This window comes from Talaromyces amestolkiae (genome assembly GCF_001896365.1).
Source record: "Talaromyces amestolkiae strain CIB chromosome Unknown scaffold1.1, whole genome shotgun sequence".
In the NCBI taxonomy this organism is placed as follows: Eukaryota; Fungi; Ascomycota; class Eurotiomycetes; order Eurotiales; family Trichocomaceae; genus Talaromyces; species Talaromyces amestolkiae.
The window spans coordinates 3,132,044-3,157,494 of NW_024468037.1; the positions used below are offsets into that span (position 1 = coordinate 3,132,044).

The following is a 25,451-nucleotide window of genomic DNA, read 5'->3' on the forward strand; positions in this document are numbered from 1 at the left end:
CGCACTATATCTGACCCAACTTCGGCAATTGTAGCATACTTTTACAAGATCTTTTCATTTGGCATATCTCGGAGTTGTAGGGATCTTTTTACTTCTTTTCAACCTATATTACTATTGGCGCATGACTGTTGGCTATTCGAGTCTAGAAATGAATCCTGACGAAACTGGTTTTTTTTATACTCGTAGAATAACCTATATCAATCTCCTTTTCAATCGACCAAGCGCTTACAGGAGCAAGTTCCAGAGGCTATGTTGCGCATCTTGCCACATCCCCTGTGACGTAAATGCATCGATCCCCTCACTATTTTACTAACAAGTTTTGCGCCAAGTGCAACCTCCAACTTACATTCATTTCACGATAGCCATCAAAGTGGCCTCTCCAATCAGACGCTCACTCGCTTCACTTTCTCGAAGCACAATGGCTTCCGAAAAGGAACGAAACATCACTATCATAGGTACGTTCGATGGATACACAGACTACCCCGCATACATGTTAGTCGCATCCTTTCAATCGCGCAAAAAGACTAACATTCTGTATAGGAGGCGGCATCATCGGATCCTGCTCGGCATACTACTTAACGAGACATCCTTCCTACGATCCCTCTATACACAAAATCACTCTCCTCGAAGCCTCCGAGATCGCTGGCGGCGCATCTGGGAAGGCCGGCGGTCTACTCGCTCTATGGGCTTATCCAAGCTCTATAGTTCCGCTTAGTTACAAACTACACGCCGAACTCGCAAAGGAGCACAATGGGAAGGATGCTTGGGGTTATCGCGAGGTTAACTGTGGTCAATTAATTGTCAAAGGTCGGGCTGTTGACAAGAAGGATAATGCTGGCTCGGTTTCGCTACAGAAGCGCGATGCAGCAGCAATTAAAAACTTGAGGGCGGCAGGTATACCTACAGATTTGGATTGGTTGCTCTCCGATGGCATTCGTGGATACGAAAGTATGAGTGAACCTGGCGAGACGGCGCAGGTACATCCTTACCAGTTTACGACGTCAATTGCCAAGCTCGCCGAGGAGAAAGGCGTCAAGATTGTCCTAGGCACAGTGACCAAGATCAACCAAGACGCTGGTGGCGTCCAGTCTGTGACTTATACGGACAAAGCCTCGGGTGAATCGCACACACTGCCGGCAACAGATGTCGTCGTTTCGGCTGGTCCGTGGACGAAACGAGTCCTTCCTTCGGCGCCTATATCTGCAACACGAGCGCATAGTGTAGTCATCAAACCGACGAGACCTGTATCTGCATACACACTATTCACGAATATCGAATTACCCTCCAAGCACAATCCGAAGAGGTCAACGGTCGAGACGCCAGAGATATACGCGCGCCCAGATGCTACAGTCTATGCATGCGGCGACGGAGATCATATCGTCCCACTACCGGACACGACAGCGGACGTCGAAGTCGATCCCAAACGGTGTCAAGACATCATCGATTCAGTGGGCAGTATCTCGGACGAGCTCCGGCTCGGCGAGATCGTGAAGCAGCAAGCCTGTTATCTGCCGAACGTTGACGCACGCGGTGGTGGTGGGCCGTTAATTGGCCATTCACGAACGAAGGGATTGTATGTTGCGACTGGGCATACGTGTTGGGGGATTCAGAATGCTCCTGGGACTGGCAAGCTTATTAGCGAGTTTGTTTTTGAGGGCAGTGCGAAGAGTGCGAAGATTGCGGCCCTAGACCCGCAGCAATTTATGTAGAGCAAGTCTTAAGTATATACGCATTTTCAGGAATATAGAGAATAAAAATACAATCATGTCAGTCACTCATCATGAGTTGTTCAGTGTTGGAGTCGAAATAAATTCGAGATGAAATGCGGAGCAAGAGCGGAAACATTACGTGGAATCTCCGCAACGACCAATCAACATTGCTCCTTCCATCTGCCATCTATACCTACACCTCGCAACTTCCAACCTCACAAAAGCAGTAGCACATTCAATTGAAGAGGCAAACACACAATCGCCTCTCATATTGACTGATGCTCTGCTAGACAGACAAAAAAATGCATCTTCAAGTCAGTTTCTACCTGCTTTGGTCCTCGTTCGTGCTAGGCTGTGTCTACGCTGCGAACGATGTCTCCGTGCTGATCAACGAGGTCGGCAAAGCGAATAATCAATCGCTGCTATGGGGTCCGTACAAACCGAACTTATATTTTGGAGTTCGGCCGAGGATTCCCAAGAGTCTTACGGCGGGGKTGATGTGGGCGAGGGTCGATAACTATGCGACTGCGCAAGCGAGTACGTTACCTGTCCTGTTCTTTGGAGTTGCTTCATAAGCTAACAATGTCAAGATTTTAGGCATACATGCGAACAAAACGAGGGCATGCGAGGATACGGCTGGGACGAATACGATGTGCGCAAAGGCGGTCGCCAATCGATCCACGATGTCGGCAACTCGATTGACCTCACCATCGATTTCGTCAAAGTGCCCGGAGGGCTTCACGGAGGTAGCTGGGCAGCTCGAGTAAAGGGAACACCACGAGAAGATGCTCCTGAAGATTTAATTACGTCATTAGTCTTCTACGCTTCGCTTGAAGGTCTGGGTTCTTTGCACGTGGATAATGCTGTTGAGCAGCAAATGGGTGTAAAGGGAGATGTGAAGCTCAAGGGGATGACTCCGGAGCTTGGCGACTTTAAGATCAGTGTTACCACTGGCCCTGATAGCAACAAACATCCCGAATTCAATCATCCCAGTAGCTCTGAGAAATCTTTGGATCGTCCTTTGGTTGCTAGTGTGGAAACACCCCAAGAGCACTTGTGGCAAGCCAAAGGTGAGTACACCGCATGACGATACATTGACATGCATCTGACATATGAAAGCATTGATGTTTACTGCCATGAAGCCCGAAGTCGATAACATGCTTGCCAAATACGGAACCGATACACCTCCACCCCCAGCTCAGCTTTTTACAGTACCCAATCACCCTGGAACGGGTAATATTCATTTCGTGCAGCACGTCTTCGAAGGTGCTTTTGAGTTCGACATTCTTTTTGAATCTGGTTCCGCTTCTGAGCCCGTCACCTGTGAGTTCGACAAGCTATGGTATTTTGCTTCGCATCTGACATAGTACAGCCGAGACACTAACCGAGAAGATTGATGAAATGTCCTCTTCTTTTTSGAGCCGATATGAAAACGTCTTCGCTCCTCAAGCCCCATTCGACAAGCCAGAGTACTCTGAGTTCTCCAAGTCCATGTTCTCCAACCTAGTTGGTGGTATTGGCTACTTCTATGGCAGCGGTTTAGTTGACCGGTCCGAGGCCCCTGAATATGAAGAGGAAAATGAAGGCTTCTGGGAGGAGGCTGCAGAAGCCAGATTACGAGTAAAACCCACTGAAGAAGACCCTCATGAGTTGTTTACTTCCATTCCCTCCAGACCATTCTTCCCTCGTGGTTTCTTGTGGGACGAAGGTTTCCACCTCATTCCGGTTGTTGACTGGGATCTTGACTTGACTCTTGATATTGTGCAGAGTTGGTTCAATCTCATGGATGAAGATGGCTGGATTGCGCGAGAGCAGATTCTCGGAATGGAAGCTCGTAGCAAGGTCCCCCCTGAATTCACCGTTCAGTATCCTCACTATGCGAATCCGCCGACATTGTTCCTGGTTCTTGAGGCTTTTGTCGACAAATTACAAGCCAATAAAAGTACCCTTGTGGAATTTGAACTCAATCGCGCCGACATTGCAGACAGCCTTCGATCTGCTCACCTCGAGAGCAGGGAATTGGCTGAATCGTATTTGCATGCTATCTATCCTCTCCTCCGCAGACAATATTTCTGGTTCAAGAAGACTCAATGGGGGGATGTCAAGTCCTATGACCGTGAAGCTTATTCAAGCAAGGAAGCATACCGCTGGCGCGGACGAACTGTTCGACATATTCTGACATCCGGTCTTGATGACTATCCTCGTGCTCAACCCCCTCACCCTGGCGAGCTCCACACGGACTTGATCAGCTGGATGGGCTTGATGAGTCGTTCTCTGCGCAAGATTGCAGCAGCCATAGGCGAGGCTGAAGACGCCGAGGAATTCGCAATCTACGAGTACGCCATTACCCGCAACATTGACGATCTTCACTGGGACGAGGATGCCCAAACATGGTGCGATGCAACTATTGATGAATATGAAGAGAGTGTCCATGTCTGTCACAAGGGTTACATCTCGATCTTCCCCTTTTTGACAGGAATGGTTGGTCCCGATAGCCCGCATCTCAAGGCTACACTTGACCTCATTCGCAACTCTAACGAATTGTGGAGTGACTACGGCATTCGCAGTTTGAGTAAGAGCGATGAATTCTATGGCACCGACGAGAACTACTGGCGCAGTCCAATATGGATGAACATGAACTACATGATTGTAAAGAATCTATACGTGAGTCTCCTAACAAACTATAAACCATGTCAGAATGCTAATCCGTCTATTTAGGAAATCGCAACCTCCCAAAGCCCCCACAAAGCACAAGCAACTGAAATCTATAACGGGCTGCGCAAAAACCTGGTTGAGAACGTCTTCCGACAATGGAAAGACACAGGTTTTGCCTGGGAGCAATACAATCCCGAGACAGGCAAGGGTCAGCGTACCCAGCACTTTACCGGATGGACGAGTCTGGTGGTGAAGATTATGAATATGCCGTATCTTTCGTCTTCTGGACGTGGGCATGATGAGCTGTGATGAATTTCAGGTGTGTGAGGGTGAGAGTGAATTTTGGCAAGCATTTTTGATTGTATTCATGTAGCCCTAGACTTTTTTATCTTCTGATTTTTTTTGGGGATTTTATGCACGTCAAGGAGAAGAATGTACATGAGATCAATCAATATTTGGTCATAAATATATGCACTAAAAATACTGGTTCTTTTGGCACTTGTCTACTATTTTTGTACTTGGCAACTCAGCGTTCGAGTTCCAACTCATAGCAGCAAAACACAGAAACGCCATTGCCATGCATAGCTCTAATATAAACAATCACTAGCCACCTCCTATCGACGATGATGTCTATGGTGCGCATCCCTACCGCCTTCATAATCACCACGATCGCGATCACGTCGTGGAGAACCCGACCGATGGCGCTCCAAACGACCAGCGTCACGACGACGATCCGCCTCTGGTCTTCGATCGCGACGTTCCGGTCTCGGAGATCTCGACACCGAGCGAGACCGAGACCTGTGGTGCCTGTGTTCGCGGGTTTCACGATGTTCACGATGTTCGCGATGGTGACGATGGCGATGCTCCCGGTCTACGTCACGGTCGTGTCTGTGTCTTCCCTCACGATCGCGATCACGATGCTCACGATCTCGTCTCCGGTCATGGTCCCGCGATCTATCGCGCCTTGAGCGGTGATTTCGGTCCCGACCGTCTTTCTCTCGCCCCAAAGGCCTCGCGCCAGAATCCATACCAATAGGCGCCAATATCTCATCCTCAGCATCATTCCCAGCAACTCCCCCAAAAGACCCAAACCCAATGCCACCACGCCCACCATCATCCTCACCATCACCCTCCGTAGCCTCTTGCACAGCCTTCCTCACCTCCCCTCCCCCCAAGGGCGTCAAATTCGCATTGTTCGACGCCCGCGGCGCAACAGGCAACCCCAACGCTACCGCCATGGCATCTTGCTCCGCTTCCTTAATCCGGCGAATCTCCTCCTCACGTTGCTGCTTCGCTTTATCGGCGGAGTCGCCGGATTTGGCATACCAATTGAGATCGCGGTTCTGTTGCCAGCGGCCTACGGGGGCCATGATGGAGTGGCCGAGGTAGTTTTCGCGGTGGGAGGATTCTTTGACGTCGGACCATTTGAAGGAGTCGCGGCCGCCGCTGGAGTCTGCGTTAGGATGTGGTGTGTTTGCGATGGGAATGGGGTGACTTACCGGCTGCCTTCTTTGCGTATTCCTGCGACCAAATCCATGGTGAGATATTTATACTATGTAGAATAATGTTGAGATGTAAAGAGAATGCTTGACAACGTGAGGTAGAGAGGAAGAAACGTCGCTGGCTTATCTTATCGGGGGAAGTGAGTAGCACACCAATAGAAAGCCGCAGCAAGCCCCCACCAGTCATCATGCGCGAAAAAAGAATGAAGCAATAACCATCCACTGGCCCAGCATCTTTCAATATGGCTGCTTTTTCTGCTCCACTAACTGACTGCTAGCCTTACCGGATGCCCCTCTTCCAGCCTTGTGCCTGACTCCACAACTGCCGTGTGTCTGTCAGATGTGTTTGTTGATTGACCTTGAAGGTGTGCGGGTAATATTTACATAACCCCCACGGATATATATATACGTGAAGCTAGCTGATCAGTAGACATCTCTCCAGCCCAGACGATACTGCACTCCAGACTTTAATAAACACCACCTGCATTCTTGATTCATGCCTGACTTCATGGTTGTCTCTACTCTATCGGAATCTGATATGAGGCATTTCACGAACTTCCACTCATCATTTGATACGTCATTGACTTCTCCTGCTGAGAAGTCGTAGAGCCATGCCCAAAACGCCGGACCTCATTCAAATTAATGATGACCCAACCGGCAAGTCAAGAAACGATTTATGTCTTTGTCCTCTCAATGTAGAGAAGGGGAGTCAGAGGGTAGGGATATCCATAATATTGCGATTGCATAATCACTAACTCTCACCTCATAGTTCCCCGAGTAAGATTCTTCCAGCCATGACATGACGCATACTAATCGCTTATAGGAGGGATGGAGTCGTGCCTCCACAATCTTTATCATGGCGAAATAATCTTGTATGTATTCGTCTACAGAAGTCAATGTTCAATTGCTCACTCAAGCAGACAGCGCTGTCACAGAGGCGAAACCTGCTTTTCGTGGCCTATAGTCATCAGATTTACGTTTGGGAACCGGCTGGTCCGCGACAGGTCCTCGGCAGAAAGCCAGCGATGATTATTACACCTGTGATGAGGGATCCCGATGCAGAAGGATACATCTCCAGTCGATTTCCGCACGGCATCAACAATATACTCGTTGATGACCTCGGCCGAGACGAAATATTGCTTCTAGCTACTGACTCTGGAAATGTCTGTGGCTATCACGTTGAGAACATATTTTCATATATCAAAGCTGCCAAGTCACGCGGCGAGAAATTTCCTATACTCGAACCCCGAATAGACCCCTTTTTCTGTGAGAGTGTTGGTTTGAGTGCATGGGGGCTGGCCGTCCATAAATTCGCACGTTTAATAGCTGTCGCCGCAAATACCGGAACGATAACTGTATTCGCTTTTGCGCTCGCCGAGGCAGATGCCGAGTCTGATGATGATCCAGCAGGTTTCTGGGCAGATTTATCTATGAGCTTTGAGCAGAATTGGGTTCATATTCAAAACGAAGAGGATTTTGCGACGTTACACGAATTATATCGAGAGAATCGTCATCGCTCTCGTAATGTGAGGATTTCATTTCAGGGCCATTACACGAATATTCCCTCGGTGTCCTTTCTCAGCAGTGATCTTGACTCCGATGGAATGTGGATGGTCAGTACAGATATCGAGAACAAAGTGTTCGTTTGGACCATTTGGGACAATCTCGACCCTGTCAGGGTGCTTCAGTTTGCGGAAGGAGAGCCACTGTCAGGTATACTGCGAGAAGAGGAGCGTGGATGGAGTGTACTAGCGCTAGATCCGCGAAGCTTCCGTGTGCATCAATCATATTTTGAAGCATTTGGTGGCAAGGTGTATCTTCGGCCGTTTCAGCCCAGTAATGCTGTTTTGGATGTGACGAATCTTGCTTTGGACGTTCCGGATTCGTCCTCCGTGTTTGTTCCTGTCTTTCCGATTGTGGATGATAGTCCAGAGGAGCCAGTGCTCCCGGATATGTTTGACAGGCACTCGCGTATCAGGTCAGACAGTTCTTCACTCAGTAGTGAAGAAAGTTTATCGCCCATTTCTATTACTGATACTTCTATCGCGGAGCAATTTAGTCAGAGCAAGAAGTCCGCGGGTGCATTCACCCAAAACCAGGAAACGACCACTAACACTGATCAACTTCCGCAACAGAGCGGGCAGCATTTATCCAATGAATATTTCACGTCTTTACTGCGTTCAATCATGGCCGAGTCATCTTCCCAAGACGCCAACGATGAGGACACCGGGATGGTCTCGGCGAATAGCGACAGTGAGAACGAATTGGATGAATCGGATGAAGATGTATCCATAGGTTCGGAAGCAGTCTACCGAGACACTTCCAACCCACGCGACCCAAGTAATCTACGCCCATTGCTCAACTTGGACCTACTTGACACGGATGTCTACCCCCTCAACCCATATTCTTCCTCAGAACACATATGCTCGGAATTTCCAATCCTACACTTTTCCGAAACAGATATCCGACTTTTGGAAGGTCCATTCGTGGACCATCCTTCTGTCGTATCAGGTGGACCGTTGCGACAGCAGCTCCCTCGCAGTTTTTGGTCTCTCCATTCATATGACAGATTCAATATGGTAAAATACCTGCCTGAGGCTGGTATTGTTATTGCAGCAACGCAAAAAGGCCGTGCAGCGGTTATCACGTTGACACAGGTCGCTAATCGGATCTATGCGCTTCGCATCAACTGGATGATTCCTTTTGCATCTCAAGAGAAACGTGCTGAGCGTCCGCAGGTAGGATTGCTCGGTCTGGCTGTTAGTCCGATGCAAGGCTTCGAGAAACAGCCGGATGTAGTCCACGTGCCGCAKGGGGCTMCCAGCCACAACGACTTTTCCTTCCATTATCGAGCACATGGAGCCGAGTCAATCGACGCCGACCAGAACTGGGAATGGCAGTATAACAGCGAAACAGATTCCGAAGAGAGTGAGGAGGACGGTTCTTTTTCCTCATCTACTTGTGTCCCAGAACTCTCATTTGCTGAAAGTCACGGAACAGCGAACTGGAACTATATGCCGCAGGAACGGTGGCATGGCGTCATGTCGTCTCGGCACTATCGCGTTCTGCTTACATATGCTGATCACACGGTGATGAGCTATGAATTTTGGTACGATTGGACCGATATTGCGGTGGGCGTGTCGTCTGCTGGTCGAGACGAAGCAAAAAAAGAAGACTACGAACGTGAATTAGAGGAGCGATCTGAAAGCAACCGTCAAGATCATCTCTTATTGTAATCATCTCCATAGATTCTTCTCAAGGTTCTTAGATTCTTAGATAGGTAATGCACATACATGCTTCCTCTTAGGGCTAGCCCAGCAGCCACTCAGACTTACGCAGTGCAAACGACGCCAATGACGAGTCACGTTTGTGATTGGCTAAAAATAAAAAATGCTCAGCCACATATTGACCCACTTCTGGAATGTGGAATGATCTCATTGGAGGCGCAGGGTGCAGCTGATCGACGGCGGGAAAGAGCGACCCCGAGCCACGGTTCCTTCCTTCCATTCTCCACTCTTATTTACTTCAGTTGTTTCAGTGAGAGAATATATACTCGAATATATACTGGACAGTCGCCAATATACTATCGACTACAGTCTCAGAAAGAGAAGCCACGATTCATACATTCACGACTCATACACATCAGACCCGGCCATGGCGCCAACACCTGATTCCTACGATGCTCTCGACCACTCCACGGTCCTTCGACGCAGTCTTACAAACGTCAACCACACCCAGGCCGTCACCCTCGGCGTAATCGCCGTGTACGTGGTCGTGATTGCCCTACTATGGAATCTGCCATACGTCCGCTGGTCGCTCTGGCCTTTCAAGGTATGTCTCTTCATTTCACTACTTCCGTACGATTCTGAACAAATGACTGATTTGCATAAGATGCTGGTCATCGCGTTCCACGAATTCGGACACGCTATCACCGCTGTCTGCACCGGCGGCCGTGTGAAATCCATCTCCCTCGACCCCCATGAAGGCGGCGTAACGCACATGGTCGGCGGCGCAAGCGCCATCACCTTACCCGCAGGTTACTTGGGATCATCGCTGATCGGCGCGCTCCTCATATTCTGCGGTTTCGACATTGTGGCTAGCAAAGTCGCGAGTATTGTCCTGGGGGTTTGCTTTTTGTTGACGCTCTGGTGGGCGAGGAAGGATTGGTTGACGATTGGTACGATTTTGGCGGCGGTGGGGCTGTTAATTGGGTTTTGGTTTATTGCGCATGCTGAGGCGTTGAGATTTCTTGTCGTATGTCCCCCTTTCCTCATTATCTTTTTGGGTCCTGCGAGACTAATAGAGTTCCGGTTAAGTTATTCATCGGCGTCATGTCCTGCCTCTACAGCGCATGGGATATCTGCGACGACCTCATCCTCCGCAAAGTCAACACTTCGGATGCCAGCGTCTTCGCAAAACGGTACGGCGGCTCCTCGCAATGCTGGGGKGTGATTTGGTCCCTGATCTCCGTGGCGTTTATGGCTGTTGCGATCGTTGCGGGATTGGCGGSTTTCAATCAGAGTTTTGCGCAGCAGGAGAGTGATTCTAGTCATTTTATTCCGACAAAGATTTGAGAACAGCATGGTTCTGGTTTGTTTTTCCGGAGCGAGGCTTGGAGCATTGGGCATGGATTGGGTTGGTGGAGTTTTTTATTCATTGAGTATTGATGATGGGCTACGACGGCATGACTCTGCTCTCTTTCGGGTTTGTTGAATTCCTATTGTTGATGGTGGACTGGTCTGCATTGGTTCTGTTTTGCCTACTTCATTTCCTGATGACATCACTTTAAGTTTGTTTGATGAAATGCGATGCATCCTTATATGAAACTTGGTACTTCAAGTGACCTACTCTGGTACCTGGGTAGATTGACTTGATACGAGTTATGAAAGTTATATCCTTGTCCTCTGTCAATTAGTCCTGGAGGGAAAGGAAGCTTGAAGATTACCAGGTATACGTATATTACTGTATACTATAGATACCTACATGTAGGTAAGCAATAATTTTAACGCTGTAAAGTAAAGGTCAACATTGAGACATAAATTCGTATCCTTGTACCATAGAAAAATGTCAAACTGAGAAGAAAACGCCAGATAATGATCCCCCCTTCGCGCCAGACCCATCCAAACAATGCTTGTTATTAATTTCATAAAGTTGAATAAGACTACGGTTTCGTAGTACTTGAACCAGCTTGTTCCGTCTGGCTAAGCGAAGCGACTGTTATATTTTCACGACTCAGCAGCTGACGAAGTTCAGGAGATATGACCCTTTCTTTCCTTTCAGTGTCTGTCGGACGAGAGGGTAATTTCCCCTTTTGAGACTGCGAATCGGATGGAGTGCTGACACCGCCGGGCATGGGGAAGTTGTTTTTCTTGTCGACTGCTTGGACTACACGCTCAAATCGACGGAAGAGTGACTCTGCGCGTGTAAGGATGGGGATGAGTTCCATTGTATTTGAGAGTTCGTTGACTATTGAATGATGTTAGTGCATTTCCATTTCTAAGATCGTGGGGACATACTGTATTTCAAGACCTCATCAAAATGCTTGAGATGGTCCATGATGACATCTCGGTGCTTCTCCAGAATGGCTAATGCGATGAATAGATGGAAACTGCTGGAGTAGTAATTTGTCCACAATGTTTCCCATAGTCGCAGAATGTCACCCCATTCGAATTCGCGCTTGTACCATACCAGAAGCATTCGGAAAAAGAAAAAGAAATTTGTGCTGTCAGCGGATTGGAGGTGGAGGTAAAGTTGAGGATCCATGAGCTGAACTAGATGATCCAGTGTAAGGAGTTGAGCACGCATGCCTGATTGATCCCTTAGAAAGTTGCGTTCCTGATATCACAATTAGCTTAAGCATTTAAGCATAACACCGCACGTTACTGGATAAGAGTCATACCATTCTCTCCATGAATCCCACAAACCCCCAAAAAGCTACTGCATCATCTTGCATAACAGCATAGACAGGAGCAAGTAGATCGCTCATGCCCTGGACATAGCCCAGTCCAGGGTTATACTCATGATAGGTCAAGAGCATATCTTTCATCTGCTCCAAGTGAACATTGGTCCCCGCATCGGCGAATGGCGAGTCCGGATCAGGATGAGGTATATCTTCTCCAGAAAACAGCGGAATGGTTCTGTCGGTACGATGAACATCTTTCTCAATACGCGCTTTCTGCTCTTTCCACGACTCGTATTCACTGCTTGACGCATCTCCATCGACCATCCTCTCCCACCATGCTCCCTTCAATCTCACATACTGATCTCTGCGAGAGTTCATGACAGCTCGTCGATCATCTTCGCTACTATTCCATGGATACACGCCCAATAGAAACAACCAAGCTTCCTTTCGGACGCCGTCGTTAGGATCAAGACCGCCGTGGAAAATTCGTTCTTTGACCTCGTCAACAGTCATCTGTAGATGGCCGTCGTGGCTACTGAACCAGCTATTCCATTCTTGTAACGTAACCGGTTTCCGGCGTTCTTGTAAGGACATTGTTCCCGTCTCAAGCTCAAGAATTTCAAACTCCCCAACGGAACTGTCCTCTGATGCGAGCACATCCTGCGCCGTCCAGATACGTTGATTCCTTTCCCGCTCGCTTTGTTCGGCAATGTTCATCGCCCATCGTGCAAGGTAAATTCTGGCGCTATCGAATTCATTTTGCAACGTTTGTATCTCGGGGTTCTTCATTAATCGCCGCACTTGCGTCGGAATGATAGGATTTTCAGCCAGATCATTAGCAGTCCGTCTTGTAAACGTACTAATCCGACTGAATCCCTCCAGGACTTTCCACCTCGTTTCTTTAAGAGCTTTCGTAATAGGATCCATGGCGGCATCACGCGGTGCTTCTTTTGAAGAAGGGCCCTTAGCTGCATCCGATTTAGATCCAAGGGCGCGACCAAATGAAAGCTTATCTTCCTCTGATGGATTGATGAGATATTTGCTTGGATCAGCACCGGCTCGTTGAACGTCCGCATACCGCCTCACCCATCGCAAGACCTCATCTCCGCCCCAGAACATGCTACCGTCCGCCGAGAAAGGGTCAAAACTCTCGCGAGTCATCCTTCGCTTCTGTAATATAGTAGACTCGCACTCGTTATCGTGGAAGAAGAGAGCTGGAAAGTTGTCCCCAGACTTTGTGCAGATAACTAAGCTTCCATACCACCACCCAAGACTGGGTGGCCGCACCCATAAGGAATATATCTCGGAGAGCGGAACGGCAAAGGCATACATCCCGATCGTATCTGAGTATGTAGTCATCGTAGGAAGCGCTGGGACGAGGTAGCTCTGTCGAGGCGGAGAGTTATTTTCGGAAAGGTCGACTTTTACATAGGTGTCGTAGGCGTCACCCATGGCGGATTCCGGCACCCATGCGAGGAGGTAGGAGGAAGCATTGTCCTTTTGTGACGATCCGGAGGTATTGTTTGATACATTTTGAGATATTGGGACGGTCACGGGCTTTTGTTGTAACAGCGCAATGAAACCCGGGATGTTGTCTTTTGCAGAGGGCGTAGGATGTATATACACCTGTTCAATAACGAATTAGATCATTTTTATGCAACATTTGAATCTAACGGTAGGTATACCTTGCTCTTTGAAAATAAAAGCTTCACGCCTCTCCCCGAGCTGGAATGCGCAATGGTGTTGTACTCGCTTTCTTCATCATCGCTAATATCGTAGTATGACGCTGACGGAGAGGGCGGCGAAGGCGGCGGGGTCAGCTTTGCTGGTCCTGCCATGTTGAAGTAGTAGTAGTAGTAGGTGTGGTCGCATATGCGGAGAAATGCTAGATATAATGTTCAGATCAAAGACCTATCAAATAAGCCATTGATTCGGCGAAAAGAAAGGTGATGAGGTTGGAAAGAATGGTGGATGCCTGGAATAAAAAGAGTCAGGTGCCGACGTCACGACGTATCGGCCGGCTTATCGCATTAACCCTAACATATATATAGAGTGAGGGTTACGCGGTTATGCATGACCTGAGGTTTAGACAAGTACCAAAGGTGGAAGTTGCGCATGTAATTGAAAAGTACACTTCAATTGACATTTACTATCGGCATAACTAGTATGAAAATGGTTACTCTGCCCCTTCCTTCAACGTAGACACATCTACCCTTCATCCGTGCAGCAAGTGAAATCAATTCTGGAGGGTTTTCAGATTGGTTCAACGCAATCTGTCAATGATAGGAATGAGGTAAGAAATCTTGAGACGAAACAAAAAATCATCTAGGCACGGGACTGCGAAGAAATTCTCCTAAGCAATAGACCCTGATGGCATGCCGCATTAAGAAGTAATTGAATTGATGCTAAATCTAAGTTTATCGCGTATGCCAGCGGAAGATAATTGTTGCAGGCCTTGAATAGGTTGACTCATGAGGCTTGCCTTGAACAACGATCATTCATCCCCTTTGAGAAGAGACTTTCAAAAGCTGCCACTCCTTTTGCAAAAATTCAATTCAAGTCCCGATGAAGAAGTGCTGATGGTAGAAGACAATGGGGTGACTTGCACGTGAAGCCAAAGAACCAGTGTGGACGAGTGAAAATAACGGAAGGTTTGTCCGTGGGGTGCTGACGATAGATATGGAAGCCCGAAACAACACAAAATACTTTTAGAATGTTAAAAAGAGGGCAATGCCCACCAAATGATCAATTGGTAGATAGAATCCTAATATACAAGAAATATATAAAACAGAACATGCAGGAAACCCTATGCTTGCACTTTGCGATAGCTTGGAGGTTTCCAAGATCGTTTAATGACCTTGCCAACCCATACAGGTATCACAGAAACAGCGCATACGGCAACAACACGCCAAAGCCAGTCTACCGTAATAATGAACTCCAAATCAAAATAGTCTCCTAAAAACGGAACGCTGGCTGCATATACCAATGCGGTCCCGACGATGCAGAATATCATAATGGGATGCCAGGTTGTAACGGCTATGGCGACCATGATGAGCTCATTGAGAACCAGAGCTGTGAACGAGACGCTGATCAGACGTTTGCCAGTAGTTGTGTTCAAGAGGAGTTGGGACAAGCCTTGGATAACGGCACCCTGGTAGACGGAGATGAAAACCCAGCCAAAAAATGACTGATAGCTTAAGCTGCGGCCACTCTTTAACTCCTTGTATAGTTCGGGGTATAAATTGGCGAGCTCTTCGTCGACATCTTTATCAAGGACAAGTGAGAAAACCGGTGCATTTGTGTATACAGTTGCATACCCGACCATTAGCCAGTTGATGAACAGGCCTTTCGGATCGAAATGACTGGCGATGCTGTACATGGTCTGACACGCACTGATGATCAAACCACGGTGCATGATGAATTGACCTAGTTTAGCCGATCGCTTATAAGAGTTGCGCCCGTGCCAAACCAGCAGTTTAGTGATATGGTGGAATTGTGTGATGCTGAAATCTGCAGCTAAAGAGGCTTGTCGACCCTCCTTTCCAACAATACCAATGCCCACATCGGCAGCCTGAATCATGGAGACATCGTTACCACCGTCGCCAATACAACAGACTCGTTTCTTAGTATGTTGTCGAATCAATTCTGCGACTTCTGCTTTCTGGGTTGGAGAACATCGACAAGCAACCACGGCAGGAAGAGTGACTGCCACGGTGATGAATGCAGACCGAAACTGGCTGAGCATGAGAGATAGCGATTCTCCATCGATCAAAAGACAAGCATCAGTCTTATGTCGTAGAAAATCTAGGGTCTCGAGCGCTGCTGCTTTTTCTTTGAGTTTAGAGACGGTGTGAATGTATTGTCCCCGAGCAACAAGCTTGGCGGAAATTGCTACACATCTTGCTGTTTCGACTTTATCTCCAGTCAACATCCACACTCTGACTCCGGCATTTCGAAGCAATTCAAGGGATGGCTTCACATCTCGTTGAAGGCGATCTTCTACACCGGTAACTCCTAAAAGCTCAAGATTACGTTCAAGGTATCCACCCACAACCTTTGCCATTCCAGTGTCGCGGTCCTGTAATGCCATTGAGGCCTCCTTGTATGCAGCTGTGAAGCCACGATATTGCTCTAGAGATAGCTTCCGCCGACCAACGACCAGCGTACGCAATCCTTCTCTCGCCATATTAGCAGTTTCTTCATCAAGCCAATCGTTCGCTGCAACAATCGACGACATGACTGTATCTGCGCCTTTTTGGTAAAACCAAATTTCAGGTTCGGTTTCTGATGGCGCGGTACCGGCTGTGGCATGGTCGAACTGAACAATGATACCCATGCGCTTGCTCTCCGATGTAAAGGGAAAGACTTCTAAAATCTGGACCCGAACGACAACCTGATTTGTATTTGTCGACTCAAGCAATATGGTTTTTCGGTCTCGGTAAGCCACTCGAAGCCCGACCTCCTCTGTGTACTTGACAATAGCAATCTCGTCAGGAGAGGAAGCCTGATAATTGATAACTCTGCGCCCATCTTCCTCGTCCGTAGTCGGGGTGACATTGTGGCACAAAGCCAGCGCTAATAACAAGTCCCTTACTCTAGTGCCGATTTCTCTCCTCGTTCTGGTGGCAGCACCGGTACCGACTTGGGCGCCGAAAACCGTTGATGGTGTAATTAGAGACTGCCGACTGCTGTCAGATACAACAAAGCCTTGTTTGATGTATGATGCAACTTCGTCCATAGCTTCATTCGCGTATGAAACGGTTCCAACATGTATTTTCTTCAATTCCATCTCTGTTTTCGTAAGCGACTAGCATGAGATATTGGAGGACAAATGACTTACCATTCTGCGTCAGTGTGCCCGTCTTATCAGAAAGTAAGTACTCAATACGACCGAGATCCTCAGGAATTGTGCTCGTCCTGACAACGGTTCCAGGAATATCGAGATCGCGCTCTATAAATCTGCCGTATATGGTTTTTGCCATATCGAGATTCACCCGCAGACTCATAGGAATGATTGTTGAATACAAAATCAAGTAGATCATTATCGCGACATACCACTTTTTGTCATTTGTGGGTTGGAAACCTTCAAGTGCCACCAGGACTATGGATAGTAACAGAGTCAAAATGCACAAAATTTTGGTCAGGTTGTTAATTTCGTATTCAAGTAGACCGATTTTGGATCTCGACGGCGATGTTGACATTGCAGACCTAGTCTGCGATCCAGTATAGATGATGACTGCAAACGTGATGGTGTTTGATGCAAGTACGGTGTTGGCCCAGGCGGTATTGTCGATACTTAGCGGGGAAGACTTAATGTCACTTTCAGACTCAGCATTCTCATTTGGGTCATTGCTCTCTGGGGCTGTATGTTTGTTGACGGGGGGATCATATGAGCTGTACAGAGGGGGAAGCAATTCGATTTTGCCTGCGAAGTCGTTGATACGCTTGTCAGGGGCACTGGCGTGGACTTTTAAGCGTTGAAAATCACGCAAGTCGAGTGTCTGAGAAAGTGTTGACGGAAGCCGAAGTTTCCAATCGGTCTCCCCATCAAGCTGATCAGTACGTATAAAGGTATCACTGGCGCCGCTGGCTTGAACTGCTTCTTCCTTATTTCCCGCCTTTCCGTTCGTCTCGGTTGTCGTGGTAGCTTCTGAACTTGCCTCAAGGAGGTCAACCTCAGGTGTCTGAATATTATCGACAGCATCTGGCTGCACAGTCGACTCCGTCACTGTGCTTTTCAAGATGACAACATCTGCGGGCAGTCGCTGGTCCTTCTTCATCTTCAGCACTTCTCCGACTTTTAAATCTCGCGACTTCTTCGTAATTTCATAGACATTTTCGCCAAGCCTTGAATCAGACACAATTCTCGAGTTTCCACCAGCAGGCGGCCCAAAAGACAAAACAGTAAACTCTTCTGCATTTGCTTCAGCATCCCTTCTTCTTCGTCCAATATCATCCCAAGCTTCTTTACCCAAGGATATAGCAACGACGAAAGCAAGCGGAGCGATATACGACGACATATAACCAATTCGCAGCACGGGTACGACTTGTGAGAGCGCCACGAACAAGAAGTACAGATTAAAGAAGAATGAAAATTCATTATAGAGAGTACGCGGAAGAAAACTCCACGGGGTGTATTTTGCATTGGAGACGGCATTTGCTGGGAACTTCAGATGTTGTGTCTGACCCACAAGAACCTCTCGCGCGGACGCAGAGCTTGAGGGTGCATCCGGGATCCGCGACGGTGCGTTGGAGCGGAGACTGGGAAGTCGAGCTTTGGCCGGACGACGGTCGTCAAAGGAAGTGTTGCTTCTTCTCTGTCCACTCAAAAGGGGGGCGTCATCCTCGTGTGCATTGAAAGCGATATCATCTCGGTCATCGAATAAACTGTCGAGGTCGTGGTCCGCCCCTTGATGATCTCGATTCCATAAGCGGTTCCTTTTGCGAGTGCGCAAATTTCTTAAAGCTATTCGAGCTCCGTAGCCATCACCTTGTCTACTATTGTCTCGACTTGTCCTCGACCCTTGGCGATACCTTGCAGATTCCGGATCGAGCTCTTCGAGATCTAGGTCGTCCTCGGAAGGAGGGTCGGAATGATCAATGCCATGAAGGTATTCTGCGGAGAGTGACATTTTGTTGATGTAGATACGTTCGAACTCCGCCGGCAACGGTTCAGTTGAGGAGCAGCCAGCGCGAGCTCCTGCGAACAAGACAGTAAATCATATCAAGGCAGTGCGTAAACGATGAATAGCCCAGTGCGGCTCGCCGCGCGTTCGAGATAATCTAATGGCAAGGAGGCGGCGCTAAAGATAATGAATAGAAAGCAATTCAGTCATGAAAGTCGCACTTTGGAATCCTTGATAGCCCTCTGCCTGCAAAGGGAAATCCAGAAATTGAAAGTTGTTATTTGTGAGCGGACGGATGCTACGTACATCATCGAAATGGAAGGAGCCTACGAACGAATCACATGACTTGACATTACATGCGCCACAGTCCACGTTTCCACTTTCCCACTTTGTCTTCGATAGCCCCTTATTGTGACTCTACGTACGTATTCACTTTGTATTTGGACTACTAAAGCTTTATTGAAGAACTTTAGTACGTATGTGGATTGGGGATTGTTACGAGCAGCATACTTTTATAAGGTTTTATTCTTCCTTGAATTCATACGGAGTAGCTAACGGCATGTGCAACCCCGTTACTTCCGATTTTCCAATCTATCCGAGTAATACTAGCTAGGTGGTAGATGTCTATAGTAGAACAAGACATATATAGCATGAAATTAATTTCCTCCTAACGAGAAGGTGCTTCCTATCATAGTCGTGGAGACCGTATTCAGGAGAACATATGTTCTGCCTTAGCATTCAGGCATTCAGAGTCCCACATTTGTCAAAGATAGCGTCAGTCCCCGTGCTGACAGCTAATCAACTAAAACATCACGTTAACCTGGTCGCGGCTCTTTCTTGTCCTTCACATTGCATATTCGATTCTCATCTCCAGGATGCTATATGTGGCCCTGTGTGAGCAGCTATAGGCCGGATTCATTCGCCAGTATTTCTTTTCTTTGGTTTCCGGCCCTTGATTCTTTTGCTGATAATTCTGTACTATACGTGTACGTCTGACCCAAATCCGCCCCAATAACTGGCCACCTGGCCCCTGAGAGAAAGTCGCAAGTTGTATGCAAATGTGCTGACCGGGAATAGTTTAATTTGTGTTTTTGTGTTTTGCAAATATGACAGAAACAATGTCGCATCTCCCCGAAAACTTAATAACGCCGCACTTGACGGGCGCATCGTGGAATCCAGCCATGAGGCCAGAGGACGCGCCGGACGCATCGGCAGCCGAGTCGATCTCAGTGCCTGCAACGAAACCGCCATCACAAACAGACGAAACATCTGCTGATCATGTAATGGAAGAGAATACCGTGCCGGAAGTTCTTTCTCGACCACTAGACGAGCCTAACGTCGCACCTGCTTCGACCGATGAACATCTCGAATCTCCCGCTACATCAAAGGAAATTACGGATAAACTGCCCAAAGAAAACAAGCCGTTCGACATCAACTGGGGCGAGGAAACAGAAGGCGCTACCTGGGATGTTCACAGTCAGAACCCTTTCGAAAGAGAGGATGTAGCCGCTCGAACGAATTCCTTTCCTCCGATAGAGACCGCTGCGGAACCCGTTGATGAAGAGGTTTCTACAGAMCCCGCCGTGCCGCAAACTTATGAGGATTCACAAATTGGACAACAAGAAGACCCATTTCTCGCCTCACAACCGGACGCGAGTCAGAATAATAGTAATAATTCCTGGGAGGCAGAAGCCGCGGAGGACGAAGACGGATTTTTTGACCAACTGAAAACACAAACCAAACCAATCTATGTACCACCAGAAGCCGAGTCACGGTATGAAGAAGGTATTCCCCTAGTTGAGAATGAAGTGGACTTTCAGGCAGATGAGGCAGACAAGGCTGAGCCTCAACTTGATGTGTTCGGAGACGATGATGCGGACGATTTCTTTGCATCGACAGCTACGAAAGATGCTTCGACGTTTGAGAAACCAGCCATTCTTCGTAAGAGTACGTACGACGTTCTCGGTTCGCTTGACAACGGTATCCCCGATTCTCCTGTGGCAGACTCTCCTGCTGCTTTTCAAACGCAAGAAGACGACGATCTTGCGGCGAGATGGCAAGCAGAATTGGACGATGTAGAAGAGGTTCCTGGTGCTGAAGAGCCGAAAGAAGAGGAAGATCTCGCAGCGAGGTGGGAAGCTGAATTGGATGATGACGACGATGATCTTCTGTTAGAGGATAATACCTTAAATGAGGCACAAGAGCTACCGGAAGAGCCCTCGTTTTTCGGTGGAGACTCAGCAGGCGATGCTTGGTCAACTCAGCTACCTACACCTTCGAACTACGCCAATCCATATGCTCCGCATCAGCCCTCGTCATCCGAGCTTTTCCAAAGCTTGCCTACAATTCCCCCCCCTGGAGCTATGACTGCGACGCCATTCGGAATACCCCAGGCCCAACCTCTGAATGAGGCCTCAAGAGCATCTAGCTTTGTGGACCAAGCGAAGGATGGATACAAGTCGCCCTACGACCTTCCTGACTCATTGGCACCGCGCCCACGACGAGCAGTAGCAACAACCCGCAAGACTGCACCACCACCACCTTCATCGACCGGGATGCCCCCTCCCCCTCCTCGAAGCAGTAGCATTCCGACGTCCGTTTCGACTCCTGCTGTCGGCTCTATGCCTCCTCCAATCGCTGAAAATGACATTCCCGGATCTGTGCGCGGCACTGTTCCTGTAGCTCAGAACTTTTTTGAAGAGCTACCTGCCCCAGCTCCGAGACAACGCCCCGCAAGTCGCACCAGTGTTTATAACCCTTCTGCGCCGGCAGTATCGAACGCCCCGGTCGCCGTCCCCGTTCCAACCGAGTCAATGTTACCGCCAGCAGTACCTTCTTCGTCTCTACCACCATCGCAAATAGCTCCAGAAGTCGCATATCAGAATCAGCTTCAGTCTCCCGAGCGCATTGGTCCGTATGCTAACCTCACCGTACCAACGGCCTCGGCCGGACCGGGCGTTGGTCCTCGGTATTCGCCAAAGCCACCAAGTACGACGGGCAAATCACCATTGTCCGCTCGCTATTCACCAGCACCGCCATCATCTCAGCCGCCAGTGAATGGGAGAAATCGTTATGTGTCTCAGCCCAATAACCTTGCGTTTCTGCCACGCACATCAAGCCCGCTTGCCCATCACGAAAAGGCGGCGTATGAGGCACAGCAACCGCAACAGAGACCATCTACTTCATCCGGGTCGTCCTCTCTATCATATCCTGTTGCATCTAATCACACTCGGGGATCGTTCTCTGTGCCTGCCAATGAGTTGGCTAGCGACGTAGTTCCACAGTTGCCTTCGGAGACTCAAGCAGCACCTCCTTTCAGCCCGCCGGCAAACCCATATGCTCCCGTTTTGCCTAGCGAATCATCTCGACGCCCTTCCACCGAATCACCTTATCTACCAAACGGAGGTCCTATCCAATCCAACATTTTACCGCCTCAAGCAAACGACCTTGGATTCCCGCCCCCACGAAGATCACAGACACAATCACCAGGTAGACAGTCATTTGGACCACAATTAGTTAGAACATCAAAAGAGCCGGTTCAACGACCTGCTTCTGTGCATGCACCTAGTTCGCCGACCAAGGCCGTGAATTCTTACGCTATTCCGCAAGTCACATCGAGTGTTCGAGATGTCCCGGAGCTGAACTTCATACCGCCCACCGACGGAAGAGAGTTGGATCCTTTGCAACGTTGGAAAGGAGCCCCAGTATTCAAGTTTGCATTTGGTGGTCTAGTATCTTCGTGTTTCCCTCAACATGTTCCGCGGTATATTGCTGGTCAGATGAGTCCTATGATTCAACCTGCGCCTGGTGAGCCTCAAGTACGCCAGGTCAAACAGATTCTTCCTTCCGACGGAGATATTGTACGGTATCCTGGGCCTCTTAAGACGAAGTCAAAGAAGAAGGACGTTGTGGCGTGGTTATCTAGTCGAATTGCTGCTCTAGAGAACGAGGGCGTTCCGTCTTCACTATACCAAGAACCCGATGCTTTCAGGAGGCACGATGAGAAGATACTCTTATGGAAACTTTTGCGGATACTGGTTGAGAACGATGGCGTCTTGGAAGGAACTGTCGATATCGAAAAGTCGATCAGAAGTGTTATATCGCCCGAGCTGGAATCGACAGAACAGAGTGTTGATTACGATTCTAGAGCTACGTCAGGGTCGTATCAACCTACCGATGGCTCTGTATCACCGGAACCCGTTTCGTCCAAGGTTTTGGGACAGATCAAGACTAATTTACTCAGTGGAAACCGCGACAAGGCAGTTTGGCTAGCAGTGGATAACCGGTTGTGGGGCCATGCGATGATCATGTCCTCGAGCCTAGACAAGGCGCTTTGGAAGCAGGTGGTTCAAGAATTTGTGAGAAGAGAGGTTCGATCAACTGGTGAAAACATTGAATCATTGGCTGCTTTGTACGCAGTAGTCTCTGGAAACACCGAAGAAAGTATTGACGAGCTCGTGCCTCCGTCTGCGAGGCTCGGATTGCAGATGGTCAGCAAAGAGGGCCAGGGTATTAACAAGAATGCCGTGGATGGCTTGGAAAGATGGCGCGAGACTTTAGGACTGATTATCAACAACCGCAGTCCTGACGACCATCAAGCGCTCTGTGCCATGGGCCAGTTGTTAGGCTCGTATGGTCGGACAGAAGCTGCACATGTTTGTTATTTGTTCGCTAAGGCATTCTCGCAGCGATCAATCTTTGGCGCAGCCGATGACCCACAAGCTTCTATTGTCCTCTTGGGCGCGAATCACTTTAATTTCCCTACTACATTTTTCCGAGACGAAGATGCCATCGCTCTTACCGAAGTGTACGAATTCGCAACGTCGGTCTTGACAGGAACCACGGCAGCTGTATTGCCATATTTCCAGTCATACAAGTTGCAGCATGCTTATATACTCGCGGATAAGGGCTTGAAGAGTGAGGCCATGCAATATTGCGAGGCTATTGGCAGCGTGCTCAAAGCTTCTACCAAGCCCTCTCCTTACTACCATCAGCGTCTATTCGCCGAGATCGATGAACTTGCAACACGACTCAAACAAGCTCCTGGTGACGGCTCCTCCTCATGGATGTCCAAACCCAGCATGGAGAAGGTATCGGGTTCCATGTGGGCGAGATTTAGTAGCTTTGTAGCTGGAGATGAAAGTGATGCGGCTAGTAATGGTTCGAACATAGACGCGGATGTTGGACCTTTTGCAAAGGTCACTGAGGCCGCTACTATCAGCCGACCTCCATCGGTCTCTGAGGTGTACGGGTCATACCCGATGGCTCAACCGGCAACCAATGCGTTCTCTCGATATGCACCTGCCAATCAGTTCGCTCCAAGTTCCTCTCCTGAACAATACCGCGCACGGACTTCGATGGATTCTCAAAGGTCACCTTCCATTGGCGTCACATATAATGCAAGACGAGGCTCACAAGAGCCCGCCACACCAGTGGAATCTAGTCCATACAATTTCGGAGCCAACGCATATGGCTCACCGACTTCGTTCCCATACCATTCAACTCCGCCACAGTCTTCTTACATGCCACTTGCCCCTGTTGAAGAGGATCTAGCTCCACAGGCACAACAAGCTTATGCTGCTCCTCAACAGTCAGCTTTGACCAGTGGACTGCAGGCGTCGCCGGAGAGATTTGGCCAGCCCCTTCACGAAGTCAAGGAGACAGCACCGGCTGAAATCCCTCACTATGGTGGCTATGAGCCACCTGCTATGTCTTCTTACGAACCGCCTTCATACCAGCCGGATTTGGGCATGTCCACTGATGGTCCTGGACAGGAAGATGAAGCAGACGAAGCCGAGAAGCCCAAGAAGAAATCCTTTATGGACGATGACGACGAGGATGACCTGGCTGCTCGAGCAGCAGCAGTCCAACAGGCTGAAAAGGCTCGTCGTGACCGAGAAGCGGATGACGCAGTTCGAAAAGCCGCCGAAGCAGATGGTAAGCTCATTCCCAATGCTCCAAGTTCAATTTGCTAACGAGTCAACAGCACAACGACCTGCAGCAGCTAAGAAAGGCTGGTTCGGCGGCTGGTGGGGCGGCAAGAAAGAAGGCGAAGCCACCGGCGGACCTATTCGCGCCAAATTGGGTGAAGAAAACTCCTTCTACTACGACCCGGAGCTCAAGAAATGGATCAACAAGAAAGMCCCCAACAGCGCAACTGCATCTGCGCGAGCCACGCCGCCACCTCCCAGGGGTCCTGGCCCTCAAAGTCGATCCGTCAGCGTGGGTAGTGCATCTTCTGGTCCGCCCATGCTCCAACGACCACCGTCCATATCACAACTGGGCACGACTCCAGATAGTCGCCCATCTACCGGCGCCGGTGCATCATCATTGGGCACAAGCCCAGCTGTAGGATTTGCACCGAACGGACTCCCGCCTCGTTCTGTATCTACTACCGCTGCCACAGCCGCTGGTTCGTCACCAGCAGCAAGCGGTCCAAGTCTAGGACCGGCAATGCAACCACCCCTACCACGACCATCGACAACATCTCTCAGCAACGCCAGCTCCATTGATGATCTCCTTGGGGCGCCCACGGCACGCAAAGGCGGTACCGTCAAGAGCAAGAAGAAGGGGCGCGGATACGTGGATGTCATGGCGAAATGAGGCATATAAATGAGTTCACGACTCCTTAGAGAGGATGTGTTTCGAGTTGTGTAGTCTTCCATTCTGAAAAATGTTTTATTCTATATATTTTTGTCTTTTTCTTTTGTTTGTTGATGCCGATACACCTACTAATTATCTGATTGAAATGAGTCATTGAGAAAGAGAACATGGTACTGAATTTATTGTGACGAGTTTCGAAGTATACACATTTGGTTGGCGTTTTCGATTTGTTGTCTGTTACGGGCATTGCTAGTATCATAGTCATGACGTCGACATTGAGGTTGGTTCAATGTGGACTTGCTTATACATAATATTCCTAGGTATACTCCTTTCTATAAATCTACAGAAGTATCCTTGTTGACCAGTTGCACTTAATCCGAATTAAATTGTCATTGATGCATCAATTAATTTCATAGTCCTGCTGAAAAAGAGGTATCACACCAGGAATTATGTA

General features: G+C 48.7%; 8 protein-coding genes across 8 annotated transcripts; 5 read left to right on the top strand and 3 right to left on the bottom strand.

Annotated features, from left to right (window-relative positions):
- Positions 1-418: 418 nt before the first annotated feature.
- Positions 419-1,709, top strand: BHQ10_001029 (uncharacterized protein; the record flags this gene model as incomplete). Its single annotated transcript, XM_040872903.1, has 2 exons — positions 419-455; positions 541-1,709. The coding sequence occupies 2 exons, from the start codon at positions 419-421 to the stop codon at positions 1,707-1,709; spliced, it is 1,206 nt and encodes a 401-aa protein (XP_040729534.1).
- Positions 1,710-2,011: 302 nt separating this feature from the next.
- Positions 2,012-4,673, top strand: BHQ10_001030 (uncharacterized protein; the record flags this gene model as incomplete). The annotated part of the gene is made up of 5 exons (XM_040872915.1): positions 2,012-2,246; positions 2,300-2,779; positions 2,829-3,032; positions 3,082-4,373; positions 4,428-4,673. The coding sequence occupies 5 exons, from the start codon at positions 2,012-2,014 to the stop codon at positions 4,671-4,673; spliced, it is 2,457 nt and encodes an 818-aa protein (XP_040729535.1).
- A 217-nt stretch (positions 4,674-4,890) lies between these two features.
- On the bottom strand, positions 4,891-5,901 carry BHQ10_001031 (uncharacterized protein; the record flags this gene model as incomplete). The annotated part of the gene is made up of 4 exons (XM_040872926.1): positions 4,891-5,235; positions 5,290-5,318; positions 5,395-5,810; positions 5,864-5,901. The coding sequence occupies 4 exons, from the start codon at positions 5,899-5,901 to the stop codon at positions 4,891-4,893; spliced, it is 828 nt and encodes a 275-aa protein (XP_040729536.1).
- An 861-nt stretch (positions 5,902-6,762) lies between these two features.
- Positions 6,763-9,102, top strand: BHQ10_001032 (uncharacterized protein; the record flags this gene model as incomplete). Its single annotated transcript, XM_040872937.1, has 1 exon — positions 6,763-9,102. The coding sequence occupies one exon, from the start codon at positions 6,763-6,765 to the stop codon at positions 9,100-9,102; it is 2,340 nt and encodes a 779-aa protein (XP_040729537.1).
- A 418-nt stretch (positions 9,103-9,520) lies between these two features.
- On the top strand, positions 9,521-10,440 carry BHQ10_001033 (uncharacterized protein; the record flags this gene model as incomplete). The annotated part of the gene is made up of 3 exons (XM_040872948.1): positions 9,521-9,697; positions 9,758-10,120; positions 10,183-10,440. The coding sequence occupies 3 exons, from the start codon at positions 9,521-9,523 to the stop codon at positions 10,438-10,440; spliced, it is 798 nt and encodes a 265-aa protein (XP_040729538.1).
- A 587-nt stretch (positions 10,441-11,027) lies between these two features.
- BHQ10_001034 (uncharacterized protein) lies at positions 11,028-13,606 on the bottom strand (the record flags this gene model as incomplete). Its single annotated transcript, XM_040872959.1, has 4 exons — positions 11,028-11,332; positions 11,383-11,701; positions 11,766-13,394; positions 13,454-13,606. The coding sequence occupies 4 exons, from the start codon at positions 13,604-13,606 to the stop codon at positions 11,028-11,030; spliced, it is 2,406 nt and encodes an 801-aa protein (XP_040729539.1).
- Positions 13,607-14,574: 968 nt separating this feature from the next.
- BHQ10_001035 (uncharacterized protein) lies at positions 14,575-18,400 on the bottom strand (the record flags this gene model as incomplete). Its single annotated transcript, XM_040872970.1, has 2 exons — positions 14,575-16,559; positions 16,609-18,400. The coding sequence occupies 2 exons, from the start codon at positions 18,398-18,400 to the stop codon at positions 14,575-14,577; spliced, it is 3,777 nt and encodes a 1,258-aa protein (XP_040729540.1).
- Positions 18,401-19,512: 1,112 nt separating this feature from the next.
- BHQ10_001036 (uncharacterized protein) lies at positions 19,513-24,997 on the top strand (the record flags this gene model as incomplete). Its single annotated transcript, XM_040872981.1, has 2 exons — positions 19,513-24,331; positions 24,381-24,997. The coding sequence occupies 2 exons, from the start codon at positions 19,513-19,515 to the stop codon at positions 24,995-24,997; spliced, it is 5,436 nt and encodes a 1,811-aa protein (XP_040729541.1).
- Between the last annotated feature and the right edge of the window lie 454 nt (positions 24,998-25,451).